The 23784-nt window shown below is 39.6% G+C and overlaps 1 protein-coding gene across 11 annotated transcripts in view; it reads left to right on the forward strand.

Annotated features, from left to right (window-relative positions):
* LOC110442655 (vegetative cell wall protein gp1-like) overlaps window positions 1-23784 on the forward strand; it is a 206612-nt gene that overhangs the window by 69179 nt on the left and 113649 nt on the right. For 9 of the 11 annotated variants that reach the window (XM_021486355.1, XM_021486348.1, XM_021486356.1 and 6 more), the window contains exons 7-8: window positions 10589-10640; window positions 12849-12881. In XM_021486355.1, the coding sequence (XP_021342030.1) occupies window positions 10589-10640; window positions 12849-12881 (85 nt within the window). The remainder of the gene's footprint in view (window positions 1-10588; window positions 10641-12848; window positions 12882-23784) is intronic. The other 2 variants (XM_021486357.1, XM_021486358.1) reach the window with 1 other exon arrangement.

Here is a 23784-nt window from a genome sequence, read left to right on the forward strand (position 1 = left end):
GATCTCTATTCGCAGACAATATTCCCCATTATGTAATTTTCTTGTGAGATACAATGATATGTATTTTACTGTGTATTATTTGGTAAACTAGTAATCGTGCAAAATAATCAGGAATCGCTTGAATACTATAAAAAATAGCAACACCATACCTGAGGCACGTGTCAATGTCGTAGCTGTTGGTTTGAGTGCTGGACACGTTGATTAATACCGATAGAAACCGGTATGTACCCTTTATGGAATACAATATAGCAGATATAAACTATTTCAAAATAAGTACAAGCTATATAGGAAGATTACATGCAATGACTTGTTTATAAGCCTTTCCGGGACTTACCACATAACTGCTTATCGGGAACAGGATCACCATTCCAGATTTCCAATTTTGTCGATACATTTGGACTGAATCACACGTCAAGTTACGTCAAGCTAAACAACCAAAAAAGTCTCTGCTAATATTCCTCAGGTTCATATTTTTCTCTAGTTATCGATGTCAAATTTGAATTATACTTCGATATTCTCTATCTCTTTTCTATACCTCAGCGGATTGAAACATTATTATTATATATAATACTTCTATAAATGTATAAGCTGTAGTATATCAATTCATAAAGAAAGCTCAATTGCTGTATTAATGTACCATTACTTCCCTTACCACCTATACCATCCTATATCATCTATTACTTCCTATATCACCTATACCATCTTACAGTAACTATACGTCCTATACCACCTATACCCTTCTTCATCATCTATACTTCCTAAACCACCTATACCCTCCTACATCACCTATACGTCCTATACCACCTATACCCTCCTACATCACCTATACGTCCTATATCCACTTTTCCCTCCTACTTTACCTTTACTTCCTATCCCCCTTTGCCCTCCTACATCATATTTACTTCCTATTCCATCTATACCCTCCTACATCGCCTATACCCCCTTTGCCCTCCTACATCATATTTCCTTCCTATTCCATCTATCCCCTCCTACATCACCTATACTTCCTATACCACCTATTCCCTCCTATGTCATCTATACTTCATATACCACTTATACTTCCTATACCACATATTCCCTCCTACATCAGCTTTATTAACTGTATCCTCCTACAACACCTATCCTTCCTATACCACCTATACCCTCCTACACCCCCTATACTTCCTATACCATCTATACTTCCTATAACACTCATACCTTCCTATATCATCTATACTTACTATACCACCTATACCCTCCTACCTCATCTTTACTTCATATACCTCCTAAAGTCCCCCTACATCACATTGACTTCCTAGACCACCTTTATCCTCCTACACCACCTATACTTCATATACCATCTATACTTCCTATACCACCTATATCCTCCTATACCATCTACACTTCCTATTCCCCCTATACTTCATATACCACATATACCTGCTACATCAGTTTTATTAACTGTATCCTCCTACATCACCTATACTTCCTATACCCCTTTGCCCTCCTACATCATATTTACCTCCTATCCCATCTATACCCTCCTACATCATATTTTCTTCCTATTCCATCTATACCCTCCTACATCACCTATACCCCCTTTGCCCTCCTCAACCATATTTACTTCCTATCCCATCTATACCCTCCTACATCATATTTACTTCCTATCCCATCTATACCCTCCTACATCATATTTTCTTCCTATTCCATCTATACCCTCCTACATCACCTTTACTTCCTATACCCCCTATGCCCTCTTATGTCATCTATACTTCATATTCCACTTATACTTCCTATACCACATATTCCCTCCTACATCAGCTTTATTAACTTTATCCTCCTGCATCACCTATACTGCCTATACCACCTATACTCTCCTGCATCACATTTACTTCCAATACCTCCTATACCCTCCTACACCACCTATACTTCCTATACCATCTATAATTCCTACAAAACTCATACCTTCCTATATCATCTATACTTACTATACCACCTATGCCCTCCTACATCAGCTATACTTCATATACCTCCTAAAGTCCCCCTCCATCACATTGACTTCCTATACCACCTTTCCCGTCCTACACGACCTATACTTCATATACCATCTATACTTCCTATACCCCCTATACTTCATATACCGCATATACCTGCTACATCAGTTTTATTTACTGTATCCTCCTACATCACCTATACTTCCTATACCACCTATTCTCTCCTGCATCACATTTACTTCCAATACCTCCTATACCCTCCTACACCACCTATACTTACTATACCATCTATACTTCCTATACCACCTATACCCTCCTGCATCACATTTACTTCCAATACCTCCTATACCCTCCTACACCACCTATACTTAATATACCATCTATACTTCCTATACCACCTATACCCTCCTATGTCATCTATACTTCATATACCATCTATACTTGCTATACCACATATACCCTCCTACATCAGCTTTATTAACTTTATCCTCCTGCATCACCTATACTTCCTATACCACCTATACTCTCCTGCATCACATTTACTTCCAATACCACCTATACCCTCCTACACCACCTATACTTCCTTTACCACCTACACCCTTCTACATCACCTACAAATGTCAACTGTCTTTACCATTTATAGCCCCCTGCATTTATGTAGTTATTTTATTTAAGTAATTGTGTTCATTTACTTATTTCATTTTATTGATTTATTAATTAATTTGTTTTCTTTATGCAATTCAATTATTTTCATTTCAGTTTATTGATTTGTTAAATAATTTGTTTTATTTATTCTATTAAATTGTTGATTGAAATTTCTTTTCATTTGTGGCGGTTTTTGCCATTCGTGGTTTAACCATAATCACGTTCTTTATTAATCTTTTCAATATTTTAAATACTTAGTTGAATAATCATCACTATTTTATTAAATGTTAGAAATTAATAATAATGTGTCCTCTTAATTCAGCTTAAAGAAATACTGAATACAAAACTACTGTAGTAAAATTGCTCGGTCTCAATGGTTTTCAATGACGTAATCAAAATCTATTTATTGTCAATGTTGGCAGGGGCCTTGTACCTTTCGAACCTCGCAGGAAGCACCCCATATAACTATTGCGAGTCCAGCGCAGGACTTACATACTTTGACCGGGACGTAAACAAAACCCACAATATAGACAATAGAATTAACGAAAAAGCATACACACATAGAGATAAAACTACAAATATTTTATAAAATGAAACTCGCCATTTAGACGCACTAATTATAAGTCTCTCACATAAAAACATTTCAGCACTCGCATATTCTTAAAATAACCTGTACATAGCCATCGATTGTTTTCTTAAATAACCAGAAAAACGCATATTCAACGCACATTAAACGCTAAATTTAAAACGCACATCAAACTGTCAACGTAAACTCAACGCAAACGCAACGGAAACGCAACGCACTTTTGGTAAAGAAAAACGGTCCAGGGTCTGTACCAAGTTTGTTCAAATAAATTACCTTTACCCATTTTCAAGGTCATATGGGTCTAATATGTTAAAATCTTTTAACAACTTCTCCTGGTTATTAGAAGGCCAAAGATGATGATATTTGGCCAGTAGCATGCTTGGATTAAGGGCTACCAAGTTTAGTCAAATGAATGACCTTCACCATATTCAAGATCACAGGGGTCAAATATTTTAAAATCTTTTAACAACTTCTAATGAATAACCTAGAGGCCAAGGATGCTGATATTTGGCCAGTAACATGCTGGGATAAAGGGCTACAAAGTTTGTTCAATTGAATGACCTTGACTTATATTCAAGGTCATATGGGTTAAATATGTTTTAAACATTTGAACAACTTCTTCTGAATAACCAAATTGCCACGGATGATGGTATTTGGCCAGACACATGCTTGGATGAAGTACCACCAAGTTTGTCCAAATGAATGAACTTGACTTCAACATCACATTAGTCAAATATGTTTAAAATCTTTAAAAGACTTCTGAATAACCAAGGGGTCTAGGGTGATGATTTGCCACCAAAAGCATGCTGGGATGAAGGGTTACTAAGTTAGTTAAGATGAATGAGCGTTGCTTATATTAAAGGTCACAGGGGTCAATTATCTTAAAAAACGTTAAACGACTTCTGATAAATAACCAAAATGCCCAGGGTGATGATGTTTTGATAGTGTCATGCAGGCAAGAAGGATTACAAAAAAGTGTTCAAATGAATGACTTTTATTCATATTCAAGGTCACAAGGGTCAAATATGTCAAAAACTTTAAACAACTTCTCAAAAAAAAATGGCTATAATGATGACTTTTAGCCAATAGCATACTCAGATGAAAGGTTTGAAAAGATTGTTCAAAAGAATGGCTTTGAATTATATTCAAGGTCACAGGGGTCAAATATGTGAAAAAACACTTTAATGACTTCTTCTGAAAAACAAAAATGCAAAGGATGGTGACTAGTAGTATGCTCAGATGAAAAGCTATCAAGATTGTTCATGTGAATGACCTGGACACTCTTTAAAGTTCACACCTGGTCATTAGTGTATAAATCTTCAAAAGTCATCTTCTCAATAAACAAAAGGTACAGGGAAGTGATATTTAGCAAGTTGCATTCTGGGATAATGGGCTATAAAGTTTGTTCAACTTAATGTCCGTATTTGACTTTCACAGTCACAGTAGTTTTAAGTGGTAGGATACCGGGCTCGTGACCGAAGGGTTGTGGATTCGAGTCACGGCATGGCACGGCACGGCACTGTGTTGTATCTTTGAGCAAGATACTTTACTCAGCTTGTTCCAGTCTACTCAGCTGTAAATGAGTACGTAGTAGGGTAGTGCTAGAATTGTTGAATGCTAGTTATTAACTCTGAAATAGCTGCTCCAGCTGTGTTCCCCTGGGAGTTGAGAAAGATATCGACTGGTTGCAAAGGCCATATAACCACGGATAATAATTTGTAAACCGCTTTGAGATGACCTATGAACTAGGTTGTGATAAAGCGGTATATAAGAACCTCAAATTATTATTAAGGCTTTTCACCAACTGGTGAAAAGACCTATTGTTTTTGTTAGTTTCTTCTTCTTATTATTATTATTCTTTTCACCCTACTTTTGTGGAGTCTGTATCTTTTGATTGGTAGACGATAGGTTTATAGTGTTTAAGGTATTTTGTAGGCCAAGGTCTGAAGATGTTACAGGAACATTTTTAAGTAGGTCAAAAATCTTTAAAACCGCTATAACTCCAAAACTGTTGATTGTACAGAAATTTGTGCAGTATTTTATTTGTAGATAACTTCCATATCTAACTTTTCTCGTTACATGCTAATACGAAATATTTCTAATAAAAAAGCTCGCTGTTGGGTATTGAAAAATTAAAATGGTCTTTCATACCGTTTTAACAAAAAATGCCAGCTTCTGGTTTTTGGTTGGGATCAAAGTTCAAATGCACTATATTGGGTACCAACCTTAAAAAATCTTCTCCTAAAGTTCCACAAGGTCTAGAGTGTTGATATTTAATATTTAAGATGCTAAGATGTGTGATTATCAGGTTTGAAAAAAGGTTTGACATTGTTAAACTATCAAGGTCACAGTCAAGGTCACAAATGTCAAATGTTTAAAACAAAAAAAATCTTTAATCAAGAATTTTTCGAAAAGTGTTCAATATTTCGGTAACGTAATGAAGCATGAAGTTGATCTTTGCATATCAAATAGAGATAACCAAGCGCAAACTTTTTCTTTCATACCGTTTTAACAAAAAATGCCAACTTCCGGTTTTTGGTAGGGATCAAAGTTCAAATGCACTATATTGGGTACTAACCTTAAAAAATCTTCCTATCAAGTTCCACGAGGTCTAGAGTCTTGATATTTCATATTTAAGATGCTAAGATGTGTGATTATCAGGTTTGAAAAAAATGGTTGACATTGTTCAACTATCAAGGTCACAGTCAAGGTCACAAATGTCAAATGTTTAAAACAAAAAAAATCTTTAATCAAGAATTTTTCGAAAAGTGTTCGATATTTCGGTACCGTAATGAAGCATGAAGTTGATCTTTGCATATCAAATAGAGATAACCAAGCGCAAACTTTTTCTTTCATACCGTTTTAACAAAAAATGCCAACTTCCGGTTTTTGGTAGGGATCAAAGTTCAAATGCACTATATTGGGTACTAACCTTAAAAAATCTTCCTATCAAGTTCCACGAGGTCTAGAGTCTTGATATTTCATATTTAAGATGCTAAGATGTGTGATTATCAGGTTTGAAAAAAATGGTTGACATTGTTCAACTATCAAGGTCACAATCAAGGTCACAAATGTCAAATATTAAAAAAAAAAACAACAACACTTTAATATAGAATATTTCCAAAATTGTTCGATAGATTCACTTTATCTTCAGGTGTGATGTGGACAAAACAACTGCGCACATTTTTGGCAGAAAACATTTTGAGTTGACCAGGTCAAGTTTTTAGTAATTTAGGGGTCAAATTTTGAATGTGTAATTCTGTGAAACAAACTTCAAAAAACTTCCTCTCAAAATCCAAGTCACCGAAGGTCATAATAATTATTGAATATATTTGCTCAGGCAATGAACTATCAAGTTTGATAATATGAATGACATTGACCCATGTTCAAGGTCACTGGGGTCAATTATGTTAAAAACTTCAAAAGACTCCTGCTCAATAACCGAAATGCCCAGGGTATTGATATTTGGTCTGTAGCATGCTAGGATGATGGGCTACACGGTTTATGGACATAAATGACCATTAAATATTAACTTCCGGTATTTGATAGAAGTCAAATTCAAACATGCAATTATTCAAACAAATTTCAAAGATAAAAGGCCTTTACTACTGGTGTAAGGGAAGTAACTCGTAAGGCCAAATCAGTCCTTACAGTGAAAAGCCCGTAAAATTGTTAGCCAACAATTTCTTGTTATTATTAAGGTTACAGGGGTCGAATGTGTTTAAATCTTAGAACATTTTTTTTTAAAGACTTTGAGTCAAGAAACTGATATTTTTCCTGTAGCTTTATTTTAGTCTACTGTTAAGGTTACAGCTGTGAGATTAATACCAGGTGAGCGATGCAGGCCCATTGGACCTCTTGTATTCAAGGTCACAGGGGTCAAATATCTTAAAAAACTTTCAACAACTTCTTCTAAATAATCAAAAGGCACAGGCTGATGATATTTGGAGAGTAACATGTTGGGACGAAGGGCTATTAAGTTTGTTTAAATGAATGACCTTGAGTTATATTCATGGTCACAGGGGTCAAATTTGTTTTAAACCTTTAAACGACATCTTCTGAATTATAATAAGGCCCATAATATTGATATCTGCTCACTAGCATGCTTGGATGAATGGCTAACAAGTTTGTTGAAATGAATAACTTTGATATATATTCAAGGTCAAAGGGGTCAAATATGTTTAAAGATTTTAACCAACTGATTCTGAATACACAGAAGGCCCAGAATGTTGGTATTTGTACAGTAGCATGCTTTGATGAAGGGCTTCAAAGTCTTCAAAATGGATTACCTTGACCTATCTTTAAGGTCAAAGGATTAAAATATGTTTAAAAACTTTAAATGACTTCATTTGAATAACCATAAGGCTCAGAATTTTGATATTTGGCAAGTAACATGCCTGGATAAAGGGCTATCAAGCTTCATTTTTAGCTCACCTGGTCTGATGGACCAAGGTGAGCTTATGCCTTACCGTGGCGTCCGTCCGTTGTCTGTCCGTACGTCAACAATTCCTTTAAACGACTTCTTCTCATGAACCAAGTGATGGATATCCAAGATATTTGACTGGAAGCATCCCTAGGTGGTGGGGATTCAAAATTGTACAAATGGTTGGGCTGACCCCCCAGGGGGCTGAGGGATAGGGCCAAATAGGGGCAATTTGGCTATATAGCTACAAACAACTTCTTCTGTAGAACTATGCACTGGATATCAATCATACTTAACTAGAAGCATCCCTAGGTGGTGGGGATTCAAAATTGTACAAATGTTTGGGCTAACCCAGCAGGGGGCTGAGGGGCAGGGCTAAAAGGGGGCAATTTGGCTATATTGCTATAAACGACTTCTTCTTTAGAACTATGCACTGGATATCAACTATATTTGACTGGAAACATCCCTAGGTGGTAAGGATTCAAAATTGTACAAATGGTAGGGCTGACCCATCAGGGGGCTGAGGGGCTGGGCCAAAAAGGGTTATTTGGCTATGTAGCTTTAAATGACCCTCTTTTCTGGAACTGAGTGATGGATATCAACCATATTTGACTGGAGGCATCCCTCGGTGTTGGGGATTCAAAATTGTGCAAATGATGGAGCTGACCCCCCGGGCGAAGGGGTGGGGCCAAAAAAAGTATATTACTTGGAAATGGTTGAGATCCCCACTATATAACCATATATACAATTGCTGAGTATAAAGAGAAGAACGCACATTTGCTTCCAGGATGACTCTAGGGTCTAGTCATAACTTTATAACAGTTGAGATCCCCACCCCAAAACTATATATACAAATGCTCGGCATTAAAGACACGAATGCAGTCATGATATTAGAATAGACCCTGGGGTCTGACCGAACCCCTTGGGACCTATTTTCTTTGTCACAGCTTGGAAACAATTGAGATCCCCATCCTATAACCATATATACAATTGCTGATTATAAAGAGATGAACACACATATGCTTCCAGGATGGCCTTGGGATCTGCCCCACCCTTGGAGACTTAATCCCTGGATCATATCTTTGAAACGGTTGAGATCCCCACCCCAAAACTATATATATACAAATACTGGATAAAAAGAGACAAATGCAGTCATGATATTAGAATTGATCCTGGGGTCTGGCCACAGCCCTAGGGACCTAGTTTCTAAGTCACAGCTTGGAAACAGTTGAGATCCCTACCCCATAACCATACATTAAATTGCTTGACATGAAAAATCTAATACAGATATGCTACAAGGATTGACCTTGGGGTCTGGCATATTCCCTTGGATCTCATTTGGAAAATATTTTGCCAAGGTCACATTTGGTCCAATGTTTATACACCTTTAAATGACCTAATCAAAATATATAAAAGGTCTAGGGTGATTATATTTGGCAAGTTGCATGCTTTAATGAAGCGCTACAAAGTCTTCAAAATGGATTACCTTGACCTATCTTCAAGGTCAAAGGGTTCAAATATGTTCAAAAATTTTAAACGACATCTTCTGAATAACCATTGGGCCATGGGCCCAGTATGTTGATATTTGGCCAGTCACATGCCTGGATGAAGGGCTATCAAGCTTTTTTTTTAGGTCATCTGAGCTTTAGATCATGTGACTATTGCTATCCTTCTTCATCCGTCGTCATGCGTCGTCCATTTACATGTTACATTTTCAACTTAAGCTGAAATACTATCGAAGGGATTTCATGGATATTTTATGGAAATGTTACTGACATCTCCCTGACCAAGTGTTGTTATTTTTGGGGTCGATCAGAAAGCCAATATGGCCACCAAGGCAGCCATTTTGAAAAATATTTCAACCTTAAAGTCAAGTTCTACTGGGACGATTTAACTGAAACTTCGTAGGAATGTTCGACTCATGGTCCTGACAAAGTGTTATTATTTGTCGGGTTGATCAGAAATCAAATATGGCCGCCACAACTGCCATTTTGAAAAAAATATTTTGAACGTAAAGTTAAGTTCTATTGGGCTAATTTAACTGAAACTTGGTAGGAATGATTGACTCATGGTCCTGACAAAGTGTTGTTATTTTTCGGGTCGATCAGAAATCTGATATGGCCGTCGCAGACGCCTTTTTGAAAATCTTTAGGTATACACCTTCAGATGTTATACAAAAGGTTAGGGTGGTTATATTTCGCAAGTTGCATGCTTTGATGAAGGGCAATACAGTTTGTTCAACTTAATGACTTTGTTCAACTTTCACAGGGGTGAAATGTGTTTAAATCTTTTGACAGGTTCTACTGGTATTTTGCATCAAGTTTTATTTTAGTCCACTTTTAAGGTTACAAGTTTGACATTAATACCAGGTGAGCAATGCAGGCCCATTGGGCCACTTGTTTTTAAAATAAAAAAATCTTCTTTAGAACAATGAAGTGCAGAGTCATGATATTTAGCATGTACAGTAATTAACTTGGAGAGTAACTGAATTGAATTTTGTTTTAATAAATTACTTTGACACACTTCATTGGTGTGAAGGATCAAATATGAAAAGGAGAAACATGTTATAATGCCTTTCTCTACATGGCTATGTCACAGGGCTGGATTTGTGTCAGGTGACCTATTTGGTTGCTGGAGTAGTACGCTAGCAAGTTTGTTCAATTGAATGCCTTTGACCAAACTATAACTTACAAGGTCATGGGGTCAAAATATTACTAAATTGACCTAAATGTACCAAGACCATTTTAGTTATTATGTTGGTACACCTTGCCTGCAGAGAGGGCTATAAGTTTATTATAAAAATGCATCCTCTGTATCAGTTCAAAGAGGTTAAATATGTTAAAATTGAGCAAAAATGATAGGCCAGCAATTAAATAACTAAGGCTGTATGGCCTTTCTGGTAATGTTTTGGATATCGATGAGACATTGTCATTTCTTTAAGATAGCTTTTTCCTGTTACAGGATGACCATGAGGACGGAGGACACGGAGGACAAGGGGGACACGGTGGACACGGTGGGTCTTATGTTTAAAGTTTTGTTTAATGTTTGGCCCTATTCCAGTTACACAAACCTATTCCAGGAAATAGTTGTGTTTCGCATATACAATACAATAACTGTGATAACAAAGAACATTAACCTATTTCCTGTTTATTCTGATCGCTTTTCGTCCTTTTTCGTCCTTTTTCGTCCTTTGTCATCCATAAACTTTTTACATTTTCAACTTCTTCTCAAGAACCAGTGAAAGGAATTTGTTTAAACTTGGTCAGAATCATCCTTGGTAGATGAGGCAACAACATTTTAAAATTGGGATACCTACCCCAACTCCAGGGGCCAGGGCAAGGCCCCAAAGGGAAAATTAACCAATATTTCAAAACTCTTCTTCTCCAAACGCAGAGGTACTACAGTCAACTTCTCTGCATGGATGGAAAGATCATCAGGAGCTTTATTAAAATTGAAAATTTCAGTACCTTCGGGCCATCCGTTCTCCCTTGGGGAGGGGGTAAAGTTTACTATAGTTTATAGAGAAACAACACTTTTGGGTATAATTATTTTAACAATTTTCTGTAGGAAAATATTCTTACTTGTTGAGAATTATTCTCAGAGGAAGATGGTTTTAAATTGTAAAATTGGAATTTTTACCCCACCCCTAGGGGCCAGGGCAAGGCCAGGGCGGGGCCACAAAGGGAAAATTAACCAATATTTCAAAAATCTTCATCTCCAGACTCAGAGGTACTACAGTCAATTTCACTGCATGGATGGGAAGATCATCAGGAACTTTATTAAAATTGTAAATTTCACTACCCCTGGGCCAGGCGTTGTCTCTTGGGGAGGGGTTTAAAGTTTACCCTAGTTCATATAGGAAAATAACACTTTTGGGTATATTTTGTTCATTTTCAGAAGGAAATTATTATTACTTGGTGAGAATCATCCTTGGAGGAAGATGGATCAAATTGTAAAATTGGGATTCCTACCCCAACCCCCAGGGGCACCAAAGGGAAAATTAACCAATATTTCAAAAATCGTCTTTTCAGACTTAGATGTAATACAATCAAATTCTGTGCATGGATGAAAATTCTGTCAGGGGCTTTATCTATTTTTCAATTTTATTACCCCTGGGCCGTTCATTCTCCTTTGGGGAGGGGGTAAAGTTGACTTTAGTTAATATAGGGAAATAGTACTTTTGGGTATATTTTGTCCATTTTCAGCAGGGAATTATTCAAACTTGGTTGGAATGATTATGCTGCCAGATGGCAATTAAATGGTATGAGAAAATAAGATCCTGCCCCATCCCCAGGGGCTGGAGGGGTGGGGCGGGGCCTTAATGGGGATTATTGTTAATAGTAAAAAAAATCTTCTTCATTAGTCACTCAGATGTTTTATTGTTCATGGATAGAAAGCTCCTTACCTAAATTACCATTACCTAAATTGTAAATTTCAACATTCCCCGGATCATCTGCTCTCCCTTGGGGAGAGAATAAAATTCTCAATAGCAAAATAATTTATTTGAATAGTTTTTAAAGTTCTTATCCTTTGGTGACATGACACTTATTGTATTTCACTTTGTTTACATGCTGTTTTCCTCATTTTGTTAACTATGAAATTGAGCTACTGGTACCAATGATATAACTCAGGTGACCACTAAGGCCCTTGGGCCTCTTGTTTTGCATGAAGTGGATATAGGGCTTTTATAAACTGACCATCTAATATTAACTTTTGGATGAATCAGAGCTTTTCTAATAAACCATACTGTTCTCCCTGTTTCAAATATTCATCCAGATAAGTATTTTATGGGTAAAGGACATTTTAAAGGACACCAGCATGAAGGTTGAATCAAAAATGTTTCTTTTCATTCTAAAATTAAAATTATTTCCTAATATTTGTGTTATTGAATTGCAAGCCTATTAATTAAGAAACAGCCTTAAATGACAACTAAATGTTTGCTTTTTATGGTGGTCTCACAGCACATGAGATGAGAAGAAAAACATCAATATTATACTTATCTGACTTGTTCATAGCCCTATAAGTACAAATATATGTGATCATTCTGGAAGTACTACCAAAGTTACTTGAAAATTATATTTTTAGGTAATATAAATCTTGTTTATAGAGTAAGCCAAATGGTTAATTGCACGTTGGTTTTATTTTTACTCTTTGGTTTGATAATTTTCTTTGGTGTATTATTATTGTACATTTATTAGAAAATGGTAACTGTTTTGAACAGGTCACAGTTCGCACAACAGAGATGGGCATACAGATAAGTAGTTTGATGACTAGAGTCGACCACCTCTAATTCTATCTTTTACACCTTATATACCTTCATCTGTCTTATCAGTAACCCTATCTTATACCAACAAAACTTCTCTAGAACAAAGTAACAATATCATTTAACTGAAAGTACACAAAAAACCTTTATTTGAAATTTTAGTCCTGAAATAAATGGGAGTTAAGAGTGCTGATCTATTGGGAAAGAACTATACCTACATTTATCCGTTTTACTATATTTGATCAAATAAGCACCCTGGCGTGTAGTGATTTGGGAAAATTACAATGAAAGCAGAACTTCCAAAAGCCATTTTTCAGATAAGCCATTAATTATGGTCAAGGGAAAGGAATTTCAAATCAGAAAAAAGTATAATGGTGGCTTGTGAGATATTGGTTGCTTAAATGATTGACAAGAATTAAACCAAATCGATGTTGATTTTCTATTTGGGATGAATGCAACATTTTGACATGGGAATCTGTAACTGTAGGTCAGTGACATAATTACTAACTGTTTAATGTGTGTTAATATTAAATTTGAACTGGTTACATTAATTTATTCAAGTGGCTTATCATTAATAAGAAACTATATATGCAATGATCTTTGTCCTTGTTATTTTATTTTGATGCAAACTAAATGTAGCAATTAAATATACTACTGTGCTTTGTTGCTAATACTTTCTTTATATTAATATGCATGTGAATAAATTCCTTAAAGTTAAATATCACTGTATGTGCCATTTAGAGGAGATACATTCTATGTCTAAATCAGCAAACAGATTTTTTTTTTTTCAGTACAAATATCAATTACCATTATTAAAAGTAAAATTTGATATCAAAGTTATAACAATATTCTCATAATACTGAAAATAGTACAATTAAACTTGTATTAGGAAACCACCTTGGAAAGTGGTATCTTAATGCAAAGGGTCTCAGTTTGAATTAACAACTTCAAATCACAACAAAAACACTACTATAAGGGGCAGTAAAAGCGGCCTCTTAACACAGGTGGTCCCTAAATGAAGGAGGCTCACACATGTGGTCAGGGATTTTTTTGTACATGATACCCTGGTCCTGGAGCTCCTGTACATGATACCCTGGTCCTGGAGCTCCTGTACATGATACCCTGGTCCTGGAGCTCCTGTACATGATACCCTGGTCCTGGAACTCCTGTACATGATACCCTGGTCCTGGAACTCCTGTACATGATACCCTGGTCCTGGAACTCCTGTACATGATACCCTGGTCCTGGAACTCCTGTTCATCCCATCCAAAGAGAAGTCAGAGGTGACTCTTCCTCTCAAAATTTTGTCTACCTGGTCAACTTTTTCACCATCGTTTTGAACATTGTTGTTTCATTGGAAAAGAATTTTGGGAGGCTTTAGGAATTCGTTCTGACTTCATGAACGTATCACATGGTCATGTGTTTAGTTTCTCAGATTTTTTGGTAGATGTGGATCCTCAAGGAAGTCATGCTTCCCCTCACCTAGTTGAATGCTTTGATTTCAACCTATATCTCTCCCAGTTTTGGATCCAAAGATGATACCACATGGTACATGTTTATAGACACTTTCTTCTTGGACTGGAATCAAGTGAAAGTTTACCTACTCCCCAGACCATTTTTTAGGACAGATTTCTTTAGAAGCTTCAGGAGCAGTTTTGCTGTATTCTCTGATTGCTGACTAGTAGCTGAAGCAAGCTTGATTCACAGATCTGCTATCTGTTCCGGTAGATCAGTTTCAGTTCTGCATTCGCTTCCTTTTTGAGATCTGCTCTGGCAGCCTCTCTCCTGGTTAAATGCATCAGTGTCCACAGATTTTCCAACTTCATTGATGAAAGCTTTCACAGGAGGCCATACTCATGCAGGCTTTTCTGTGGACATGTTACATTGCATCTCTCAACCAATCCAGTGTTCCTCTTCTGGGATTGGTATATTGAAAGGGAGATTAATTCAGACAAGGTTTCTGTTCAAGGGATGCAGGAGCATAATCTTGCACACAGTAATGATTATTATTAGCTCCCTGGCCCGACGGCATGGTTCGGCGTCCGTCGTCCGTCCGGCGTCCGGCGTCTGTCCGTCGTCAACATTTTACTTTAAACAACTTCTTCTCAGTAACCAAAAGGCCTAGGGGGATGATATTTGGCCAGAAGCATGCTGGGATGAAGGGTTACGAAGTTTGTTCAAATAAATGACCTTCATCTATTTTCAAGGTCACAGGGGTCAAATATGTTAAATTCTTTAACAATTTCTTCTGAATAACCAATCGGCCTAGGGTGCCTAAATTTGGCCAGTAACATGCTGGGATAAATGGCTACCAAGTTTGTTCAAATGAATGATCTTGACCTACTTTCAAGGTCACAGGGGTCAAATGTCTTAAAATCTTCAAACAAATTCTTCTCAATAACCAAAAGGCCCAGGGTACTGATATTGGGCCTGTATCATGCTGGGATAAGGGCTACCAAGTGTGTTCAAATGAATGACCTTGACCCACTTTCAAGGTAACAGGGGTCAGATGTCTTAAAATCTCCAAACAACTTCTTCACGATAACCAAGAGGCCTAGATCACACAGTACTAACAGTCATACAGTACTCGCATTCACACGATACTAGCAGTCACATGGTACACGCAGTCACACATTACATACAGTCACACTGTACTTGCAGTTACACGGTTTTCACAGTCACACGGTACTCGCAGTCACACAGTACTCACAGTCACAAGTTACTCAGTCATACATTACTCACAGTTACAGATAACCTCAGTTAGAGATCACACAGTCCTCTCAGTCACACAGTACTCACAGTCACACGGTACATGCATTCACACGATACTTGCGATCACACGATACTTACGGTCACACGGTACTTGGGATCACATGGTACTCACAGTCAGATGGTACTCACCGTCACACATAGCTTCAGTAAGAGATCAAACTGTACTCACAGTCACACAGTTCTTTCAGTCACACAGTACACACGGTCACACAGTACTCACAGTCACACAGTACTCACAGTCACATGGTACTCACAGTCACACGTTACTCACATTCACACTGTACTCACAGTCACACTGTACTCACAGTCACACAGTACTCACAGTCACACGGTACTCACAGTTACAAGGTGCTCTCAGTCACATGGTACTCACAGTCACACAGTATTCACAGTTACACTGTACTCACAGTGACACAGTACTCACAGTCACATGGTACTCACAGTCACACAGTACTTATAGTCACACTGTACTCACAGTCACACAGTACTCACAGTCACATGGTACTCACAGTCACACAGTACTTACAGTCACAGAGTACTCACAGTCACACATAGTTTCTTTACTAAATATTATGGCTATAGTCTGCTTGTAACACTTAATAGCATGTCTATTGCCTGCTTGTAACATATTACAAGTATGGCATTACTTACTAAATATTATGTCTTGTGCCTGCTTGTAACATACTAAGTATTACATACTGTGTGTCAAGACAATGAGGCTGAGGAAGAAGCAGGCTACCTAAGGTTAGTTGACAACTTAACACAACCACAGAATCAAGTCACCAGTTATCAAATACTGAGGCAGAAGCAGAGAGTGAGTTGTCATTTACATGTTTATCCCATGCCTCATCAACATACATGTACATATCAGAAATCCACTCTCCATGTGCATACCTATAACTATGTGAAAACTAAGGAGTTTTTTTCCCCTCCCCCTGCTTTCAATAAGCTGGTACAAAATGCACCTTTACACACACACAAATGTATGCACTAAGCACGAAGAAACCCTTCACTGTTATTTGCAATAAAGCACAAAAAACCTGCACAAAAACACAATTAAAAAAACAGATTTTATGCAAGTAAGGATAAATGGTTTATTATAATGTGTTAGCAGTTTTAGTTTTCATAATATAAAGCTTAGCAAGCATAAAAGGTTAATTTGGGTGGTTGGGTGGTGCAATGGATAGCGCACTTGCCTTCCACCAAGGCGACCAGGGTTCGATTCCCCAATCGGACGTGAAAAGGTTGGAGGAATCTGTGACCACGCAAATTTATTACATCTTAAAAGTAATATTTATTGAATTTGAAGTGCTTTGAAGAAAGTTTGACTCATGTTTTGATAAAAGAAGTGACATACATGATCAGATAATAATGTTTATATATATTTAGAGATTGCAATTTGTGATTCATTCATTTCTGCAATTTTCAAAGTCAATAAAGTGCACCAAAATAATCTGAGATTGGCAATAAGTACCACCGTGTAACAGTTATTGGAGAAGTTAATTGAAACTCCTGTGTTTCTTAATACTTTACTTATGTATTAACGGTGGTGCTCAGGTATCTCAGTGAAGTGAATCTGCAAATTATATTATTATACAAAGTATGTAATAAACACCTAGGGTACGTTGATATTTTGCCAATAGCATGCTTGGATAAAGGGCAAACAAGTTTGTTCAAATGAATGACCTTCGCACATATTCAAGGTCACAGGGGTCAAATATGTTCAAAAAAATAAAATAACTTCTTCTGAATAAGCAAAAGCTTCAGGGTGATGATATTTGGCCAGTAGCATGCAGGGATGAAGGGCTACCAAGTTTCTTCAAATGAATGACATTCACCCATATTCAAGGTCACAGGGGTCAATTGTCTAAAAAAGAAATTGAACAACTTCTTCTGTATAACCATAAGGTCCAGGGTGGTGATATTTAGTCAGAAGGATGTTGGGATGAAGGGTTGTCAATTTTGTTTAAATGAATGACCTTCACTCACCTTTAAATGACTTCTGTTGAATTATCAAAAGCTCCAGGGTGATGATGTTTGGCCAGTAACATGCATGGATGAAAGGCTACCAAGTTTGTTCAAATGAATGGCCTTCGCCCATATTCAAAGTCACAGGGGTAAATTGTTTTAAAAACCTTTATACGACTTCTTCTGTATAACCAAAAGGTCCAATTTATATACAACTAAAACACGATAAACTGTTTATCTGCTTATTACACATGTTAGCAAAAAACATGAATAAGATACATTAAGAAGTACATGTATACATTATTAGCTCACCGGGTCCAAAGGACCGAGGTGAGCTTATGCCATACCGTGGCCTCCTTCGTTCGTCCGTCCTTTTATTTAACTGCAACTTCGTCTAAGAATGATCAGCTCATGGTCCTGACAAACTTACGTTAACGTTATACTTAACTATTTTTTACTCAAATTGGTACATATTTCAACAACAAAAATAAATACTGTAGGACTTGGGTGACCATTAATGCCCATGGGCCTCTTGTTAGTCAGTCCTGGAGCGTCTGTTTGTGGGGAAAGAGTCATGAATGAGGATCCTTTTGGGTCCTCTGCTGTGATGGGGAGTGATAATTCTTTAAATTATCTGGGCCCCTCAGAGTGTAGCAGCAATGCCATCTCTCATGACTCTTCACAGTCCCTTCTCTTTCCTGGTCAAATATCCGGTATCAACCCTGTTGGGGTCGATTTCATACCAGCTTGCACCATACGGAACCCGTGGGCCGTGCCAATGGGTAATGAAGAAGTCTGACAAGAGTCGGGCGACACCCCATGGTCTCGGGTATGAGTCCTTTGGGTCTCATGTTTCAAGTACTATGCATCATGGTTTTGATGCTTTCCAGAAGCAAACTGGTCATATGTCTGGCCCTCGGCCTTTCATTTCTGGTTTCGCTCCGGGAGGGAGTGGCGGTTCACCTTTTCCTTTTGGTCAGGGTATTCCTTCCCATGTACCCACTGATCAGTTTGGTCAGTACTAGGGTCACTCCTTTCCTTATGGTCCTAGGGCCCCATTTCCTCAGGGATTTGAGTACAACTCCGGTTATCCTCCAGGATTTAATCAGGGTTGGGGACCGGTCTCACCTCAGCAGGTTGGAGGTTCGCTGAATGCTCAGCTCCCACCCACCTCTGGGCCTGGGGAGAAGTTTGTGTTTAAAAGACCTAATAGGACTTTTAGGACATCTCCCTCCAAGACCAATATCCCCCCGTCTCGTAGGTCTTCTAGAGTCTCATCTTGGCCCTTTGGAGCCTAAGAGAGCTCGTAAGAGGTCTTTCTCAGAGAGTCTTCAGAACTCTACCTTGCCCTTAACAGTAGATACTTCAGTACTGAAATGGAGAAGGGGGAAAGGGACGATGACGTCCTCAGCCTGTCACCTGGGAGTGTGATGACTGAGTTTCAGTCAGAACCTGGTCATGATTCTGATTCTTTGGAATCTGAAGATGATGAGGTGTCGGCTGAGATTGAGGTAGAGCCTGACGTTGAGGCTGAAGCCCACCGTGCTCTGGCTGGCATGCGGGCACTTTGTGCCGCTGAGTCTGCTTGTTCCGCCTAAGATTTCGGTTTGTTCCGACAAGTCTTTGCCTGAGGGTTCTGTTGTTTCCTTGGCTTTGGCTTTCGCCCATGGTAGGATGGCAGAGAAGGCTGGTTCATCCTCTCGTGCATCTGGTGCAGCTGGCCTGCAGTTGAGTTTGGCAGATTTGTCTAAGGTTAGGTCCTCGGACTACGCCATTCATAACGCCAAACTTCAGAGTCAAGCAGCTAAGCTGGAAACTCACGAGCCACGGCAATGGCCAGGACCGGCGACTGACCAGGTGGTGTTCTCTGCCAAGGAACACCACAAACTGGAGAAAATTCTGCGGCTTTCTCTTCAAGTGCCCATCGGGGAGTCCAGGCTTTGTCCTCTCCCTTCGAAGGTCCTTCGCTCTTTGGGGGTGCCCTTCCTTCTATTCAGAAGGATGTTAAGGAGGACCCAGTAGCCTCAGCACTTTTGGTTTCAAAAGTGTCGGCTGCTTGAATAGCTGGAACCCCTCGGGGTTCGGGCCAGGCCAAGAAGAAGGCTAAGTTGAGACCTCACCAGACTCAGTCCACGGCTTAGGCTAAGTCTACCTTTAAGGCCAAAGCCAAGAGAAAGGGCAAGCAGAGTGCTAACCCTCTTGGGGTAAGAAGTAGTGTTCCTGACTTCTTCTCTCCACATCTCTTCCGTTTCAGTCCGGGCAAGTAGATCAAAGGTCTCATTTACAGGTCTTTTAACAGTCGTAGACAGCCCCATAGACGTTTGGGAAGGTCTTGGCCTTCCTCAACCGGACCTTCCAGTAGGAGTTTGACTGTCCACTTTCCTTCCTCAGTGGAAGGAGATCACTCAGTTGGGCATTGTCAATAGTTGCGGAAAGATTGAGCATCCTGTTGTTACAGGAAACTCCGCTCACAGCAGAGCCAGTCTTTCCCCCACCCCCGGTGGATCCCGGAAAAGGCTCTAGCTGTCAGACAGGAAATTGCTACCCTAGTTGAGAAGGGTGCAGTTGAGGTGCGCCCAAGGTGCCGGTGCTCTCCAGGCTTCTATTCCAGAATTTTTCTGGTGAAGAAGAAGTCGGGAGCTTGGCGCCTGATTATAGACCTAAGTGCCTTCAATCGGTTTGTGGACTCTCCCCACTTTCAGATGGAGACCCCGAGAGGCATTATTGCCTCAGTCAGGGAAGGAATGTGGGCTTCTTTAATAGACTTGACATTCCCATCAGGAAGTCGGCCGGAAGTATCTTCGCTTCTCATGCGAGGGCAAGATATTCCAGTTCCGGGCTATGCCTTTTGGCCTTATCACTGCCCCCATGGTTGATACTTCGCTACTGCAGGTTGTGGTAGGTTTTCTGCACTAGCGAAGTATCAACATACATATTTACTTCAATGACTCCCTCATGCTTCATTCACTGAGGGAGTCCCTGGTGCAGGATACTCCACTAGTTCTGAGTCTTTTTCTCAAGGTCGGGTTCATCCCCTTCCAAAAGAAGTCAGAACTGTCTCCCTCCCAGGACTTTGTGTTCCTATAGGCTACCAGTTCAACGTAGCCAAGGGTATAGTTCTCCCAACTCAGGAGAAATTCATCAAGGCAAAGAGTCTGGTGCTTCAGTTTATCCAGAGTTCTTGTGGTACAGGTTCGTTGTTACCTCAGTCTGCTGGGGTTTCCCAACTCACTAGCAGATGTAGTTCCTCTGGGCAGGCTGCACATCAGACCTCTGCAGATGTTTCTTCTCAGCCATTGGGTTCCTGGTCGCGGGATTGGGAGGCTTTTATTCCTCTCGGTCAGTTGGTCAAGGAATTTGCCCAATGGTGGACAGTTCGGAACAATGTCCTGAAGGGGGTGTCCTTGCACAGGAGCTCACCCACCATGACCCTGTATACCGATGCGTCCAAGTAGGTTGGGGGGCATACTTGAATGGGCAGGCTCGCTCAGGTTCGTTGACAGGGGATCATCTTTCTGAGCGCATCAATGTGCTCGAGATGAGGGCAGTGTTGTTGGCCATCCAGGACCTCAGGTCTTATCTGCAAGACCAGGTGATTTAGGTGCCAACAGACAACTCAATTGTTGTAGCTTATCTGCAGAAGCAAGGTGGCACCAGGTCTCACGTCCTTGGCGCCCTGGCCATTCGCATTTTGCTACTTTGCCAGGAATTGTGCCTAACCATTCTGGTCAAGTAACTTCCAGGCAGACTCAATGTCCTTGCAGACACCCTATCAAGACGTCTTCAGCTGGTTCTGATGGAGTGATAGCTCGATCCATCTATATTCCGAGCAATATGTCTGATTTGGGACAGGCCTCATGTAGACCTATTTGCCACAGCTTATGCCTTTCCTCCCTTCAACTTGGTGGTCAAGGTCCTCCAGAAGTATGAGGAGCAGCCTTGCTCCCTAATTCTGGTGGCTCCCTTGTAGCTGAGGCAACCATGGTTCCCTCAGCTTCTGTCGTTTCTGGTGGAAGGGCCTCTGGTCCTCCCACCCAGGTGGAACCTGTTATGTCAGGCGAGGTCCAGAATCATGCACTCCCGCCCTGCTATACTCCACCTTCACGCATGGAGGCTATCTCCGGTGGTCTCACACAGAAGGGATTTTCTGGACCGGTATCAGACTGAATTACTAGGTCCATCAGGGCTTCTTCGCGGCAGTCTACCAGTCTAGGTGGAGCATCTTCTGCGATTGGTGTGGTCAGAGGCAGGTTGATCCACTCAAGGCCTCTATTCCCCTACGTTTCGTACAAGACTTCCTCCACTTGAAAATATCTACAAATTGTGAAATACTAACTATTTTTTCAAAAGGTATGCACACTTCACTGGTCCCCAAGTCTAGATACACTCCTAAATATTCCAAAACAGTACATGGTCCCACAGTTTTGTGAGCTCCTAAAGGAATACAGAGGTTGGAGAACACTGACAAAAACCGCTGCATGGTGGCTGTCGCATCGACATATGCTGGATCTATGACTAGGAAATCATCTAAGAGATGTAAAATGTTAGCAATACTGTAGTTGGTTCTGGCAATCCAACAAACTGCTCGTGACAAGTTGTCGAACAACTTGGGGCTTGAACGGCTACCAAAAACTAGTCTTGTGAAAAATTAGAATTTATTTGCCCAATGAATACCATGATACGACCACAGCTCTGGTTTGATCGGCAGTAGCTTAAAAGCGTCTGTAATGTCCGTTTTCATTAACCAAGCATATTACCCGCGGATTTGATAAGATGAATAGCATCATCAATAGTAACATATGTAAAGAACAGGTAGTTTTATCGATTAGGCTATTGAGGCTAGGATTATTCGCATCTTCGTGTGGCGCAGACAAATCAGCAATAAGACTTTTTTTTTTGAGTATTTGTGCTCTGCTAATCCAATAGGGTTGATACTGTATTCTGGGTAAGGTACAGAGTCAAAGAGACCGATTAGATTTTTTAGCTCTTTTTCGACAAGATCTGTCACACATCCTGGATCTTCTGTAGCTGACTTTAGATTCCTACATATGATGGAGTTGACAGGTAATGACTGAAATCCAGTATCAAATCCAAAAGTTAATCCGTCGTGCAATTGATTTACAAAACTTCTATCCGGATGATGTCGAAGTTCAAATTTTAAGGCGGGATGTTAATTGGTGTAGTGGCTTCTGAGGGGTGAGTGGAGACTACTTTCTCTTTCCTAGAGGCTTGGTGCCATCTAAAGGGCAAGCAGATTTTGGGTGGCCTCCCTTACAGACCAGACGAGACTACTTTCTCTTTCCTGGAGGCTTGCTGCCATCTAAAGGGTAAGCAGACTTTGGGTGGCCTCCCTTACAGACCAGACAAACATGGTAGAAATAACACACAGGCCTGCTGCAACCATTCTGTCCATTGAAATTGTTGCAAATTTCACAGCCCACGTGAAACTCTTTTTTTCTTTCTTTCGAATCAAGATACCCGAATTTCTGTAGGCCTTTAGAAGCTGAACCTTCTTGACGCTGTTCTATTTGTGTCGGACAGAAGCTAGTGGTATAAAGGGTACTGTTGCAAGAAACAGGTTGTTGATTGGCAAATATGTTACAGAAGAGGGTATTGTCTCGCACCGACCAATCTTTTGGGGTGATGTTAAATTGAAGTTGGGCCGATGCTCTTAAAGAAAATTGTCTGTGGTAATCATAAAATCCCACTAAATATTGTATGCCCATTTCAACTATGTCCCTTTCGTACAAGTACGGGATGGGTGAGCAGTACACATAACATGTTTATACACTCCGAAGGCCAAAATAAATTCACTCAGATTGGCATCTGGTTTGTCAGAATTGTAACAACTTGAGTCACTCTGGTCGGTAAAGTAGGGAATAAGCAGAGCGGCCAAGTTAACATCCCTTCATGAAATGATTTGCTGCCGTAATGAAGGGGAAACCGTTTCTACTAACGGTAGTGATTCTGCTGAAAAGCCATATCTTCGCTGGGAAGAATTAGTCAAGGAACTAATTGGTGCCACAGTTGTGGCGTCGCTAGTAACAGAATCACTAAATATCCTTTCCAGTCTGACATAACTGTCATGTAATGTAGACACACTCTCCGCCAAACCAGTGATGATGTCCACCAACATTTGCGTTTGCAAACCATC

This window comes from Mizuhopecten yessoensis, unplaced genomic scaffold (genome assembly GCF_002113885.1).
Source record: "Mizuhopecten yessoensis strain PY_sf001 unplaced genomic scaffold, ASM211388v2 scaffold716287, whole genome shotgun sequence".
Classification (NCBI taxonomy): domain Eukaryota; kingdom Metazoa; phylum Mollusca; class Bivalvia; order Pectinida; family Pectinidae; genus Mizuhopecten; species Mizuhopecten yessoensis.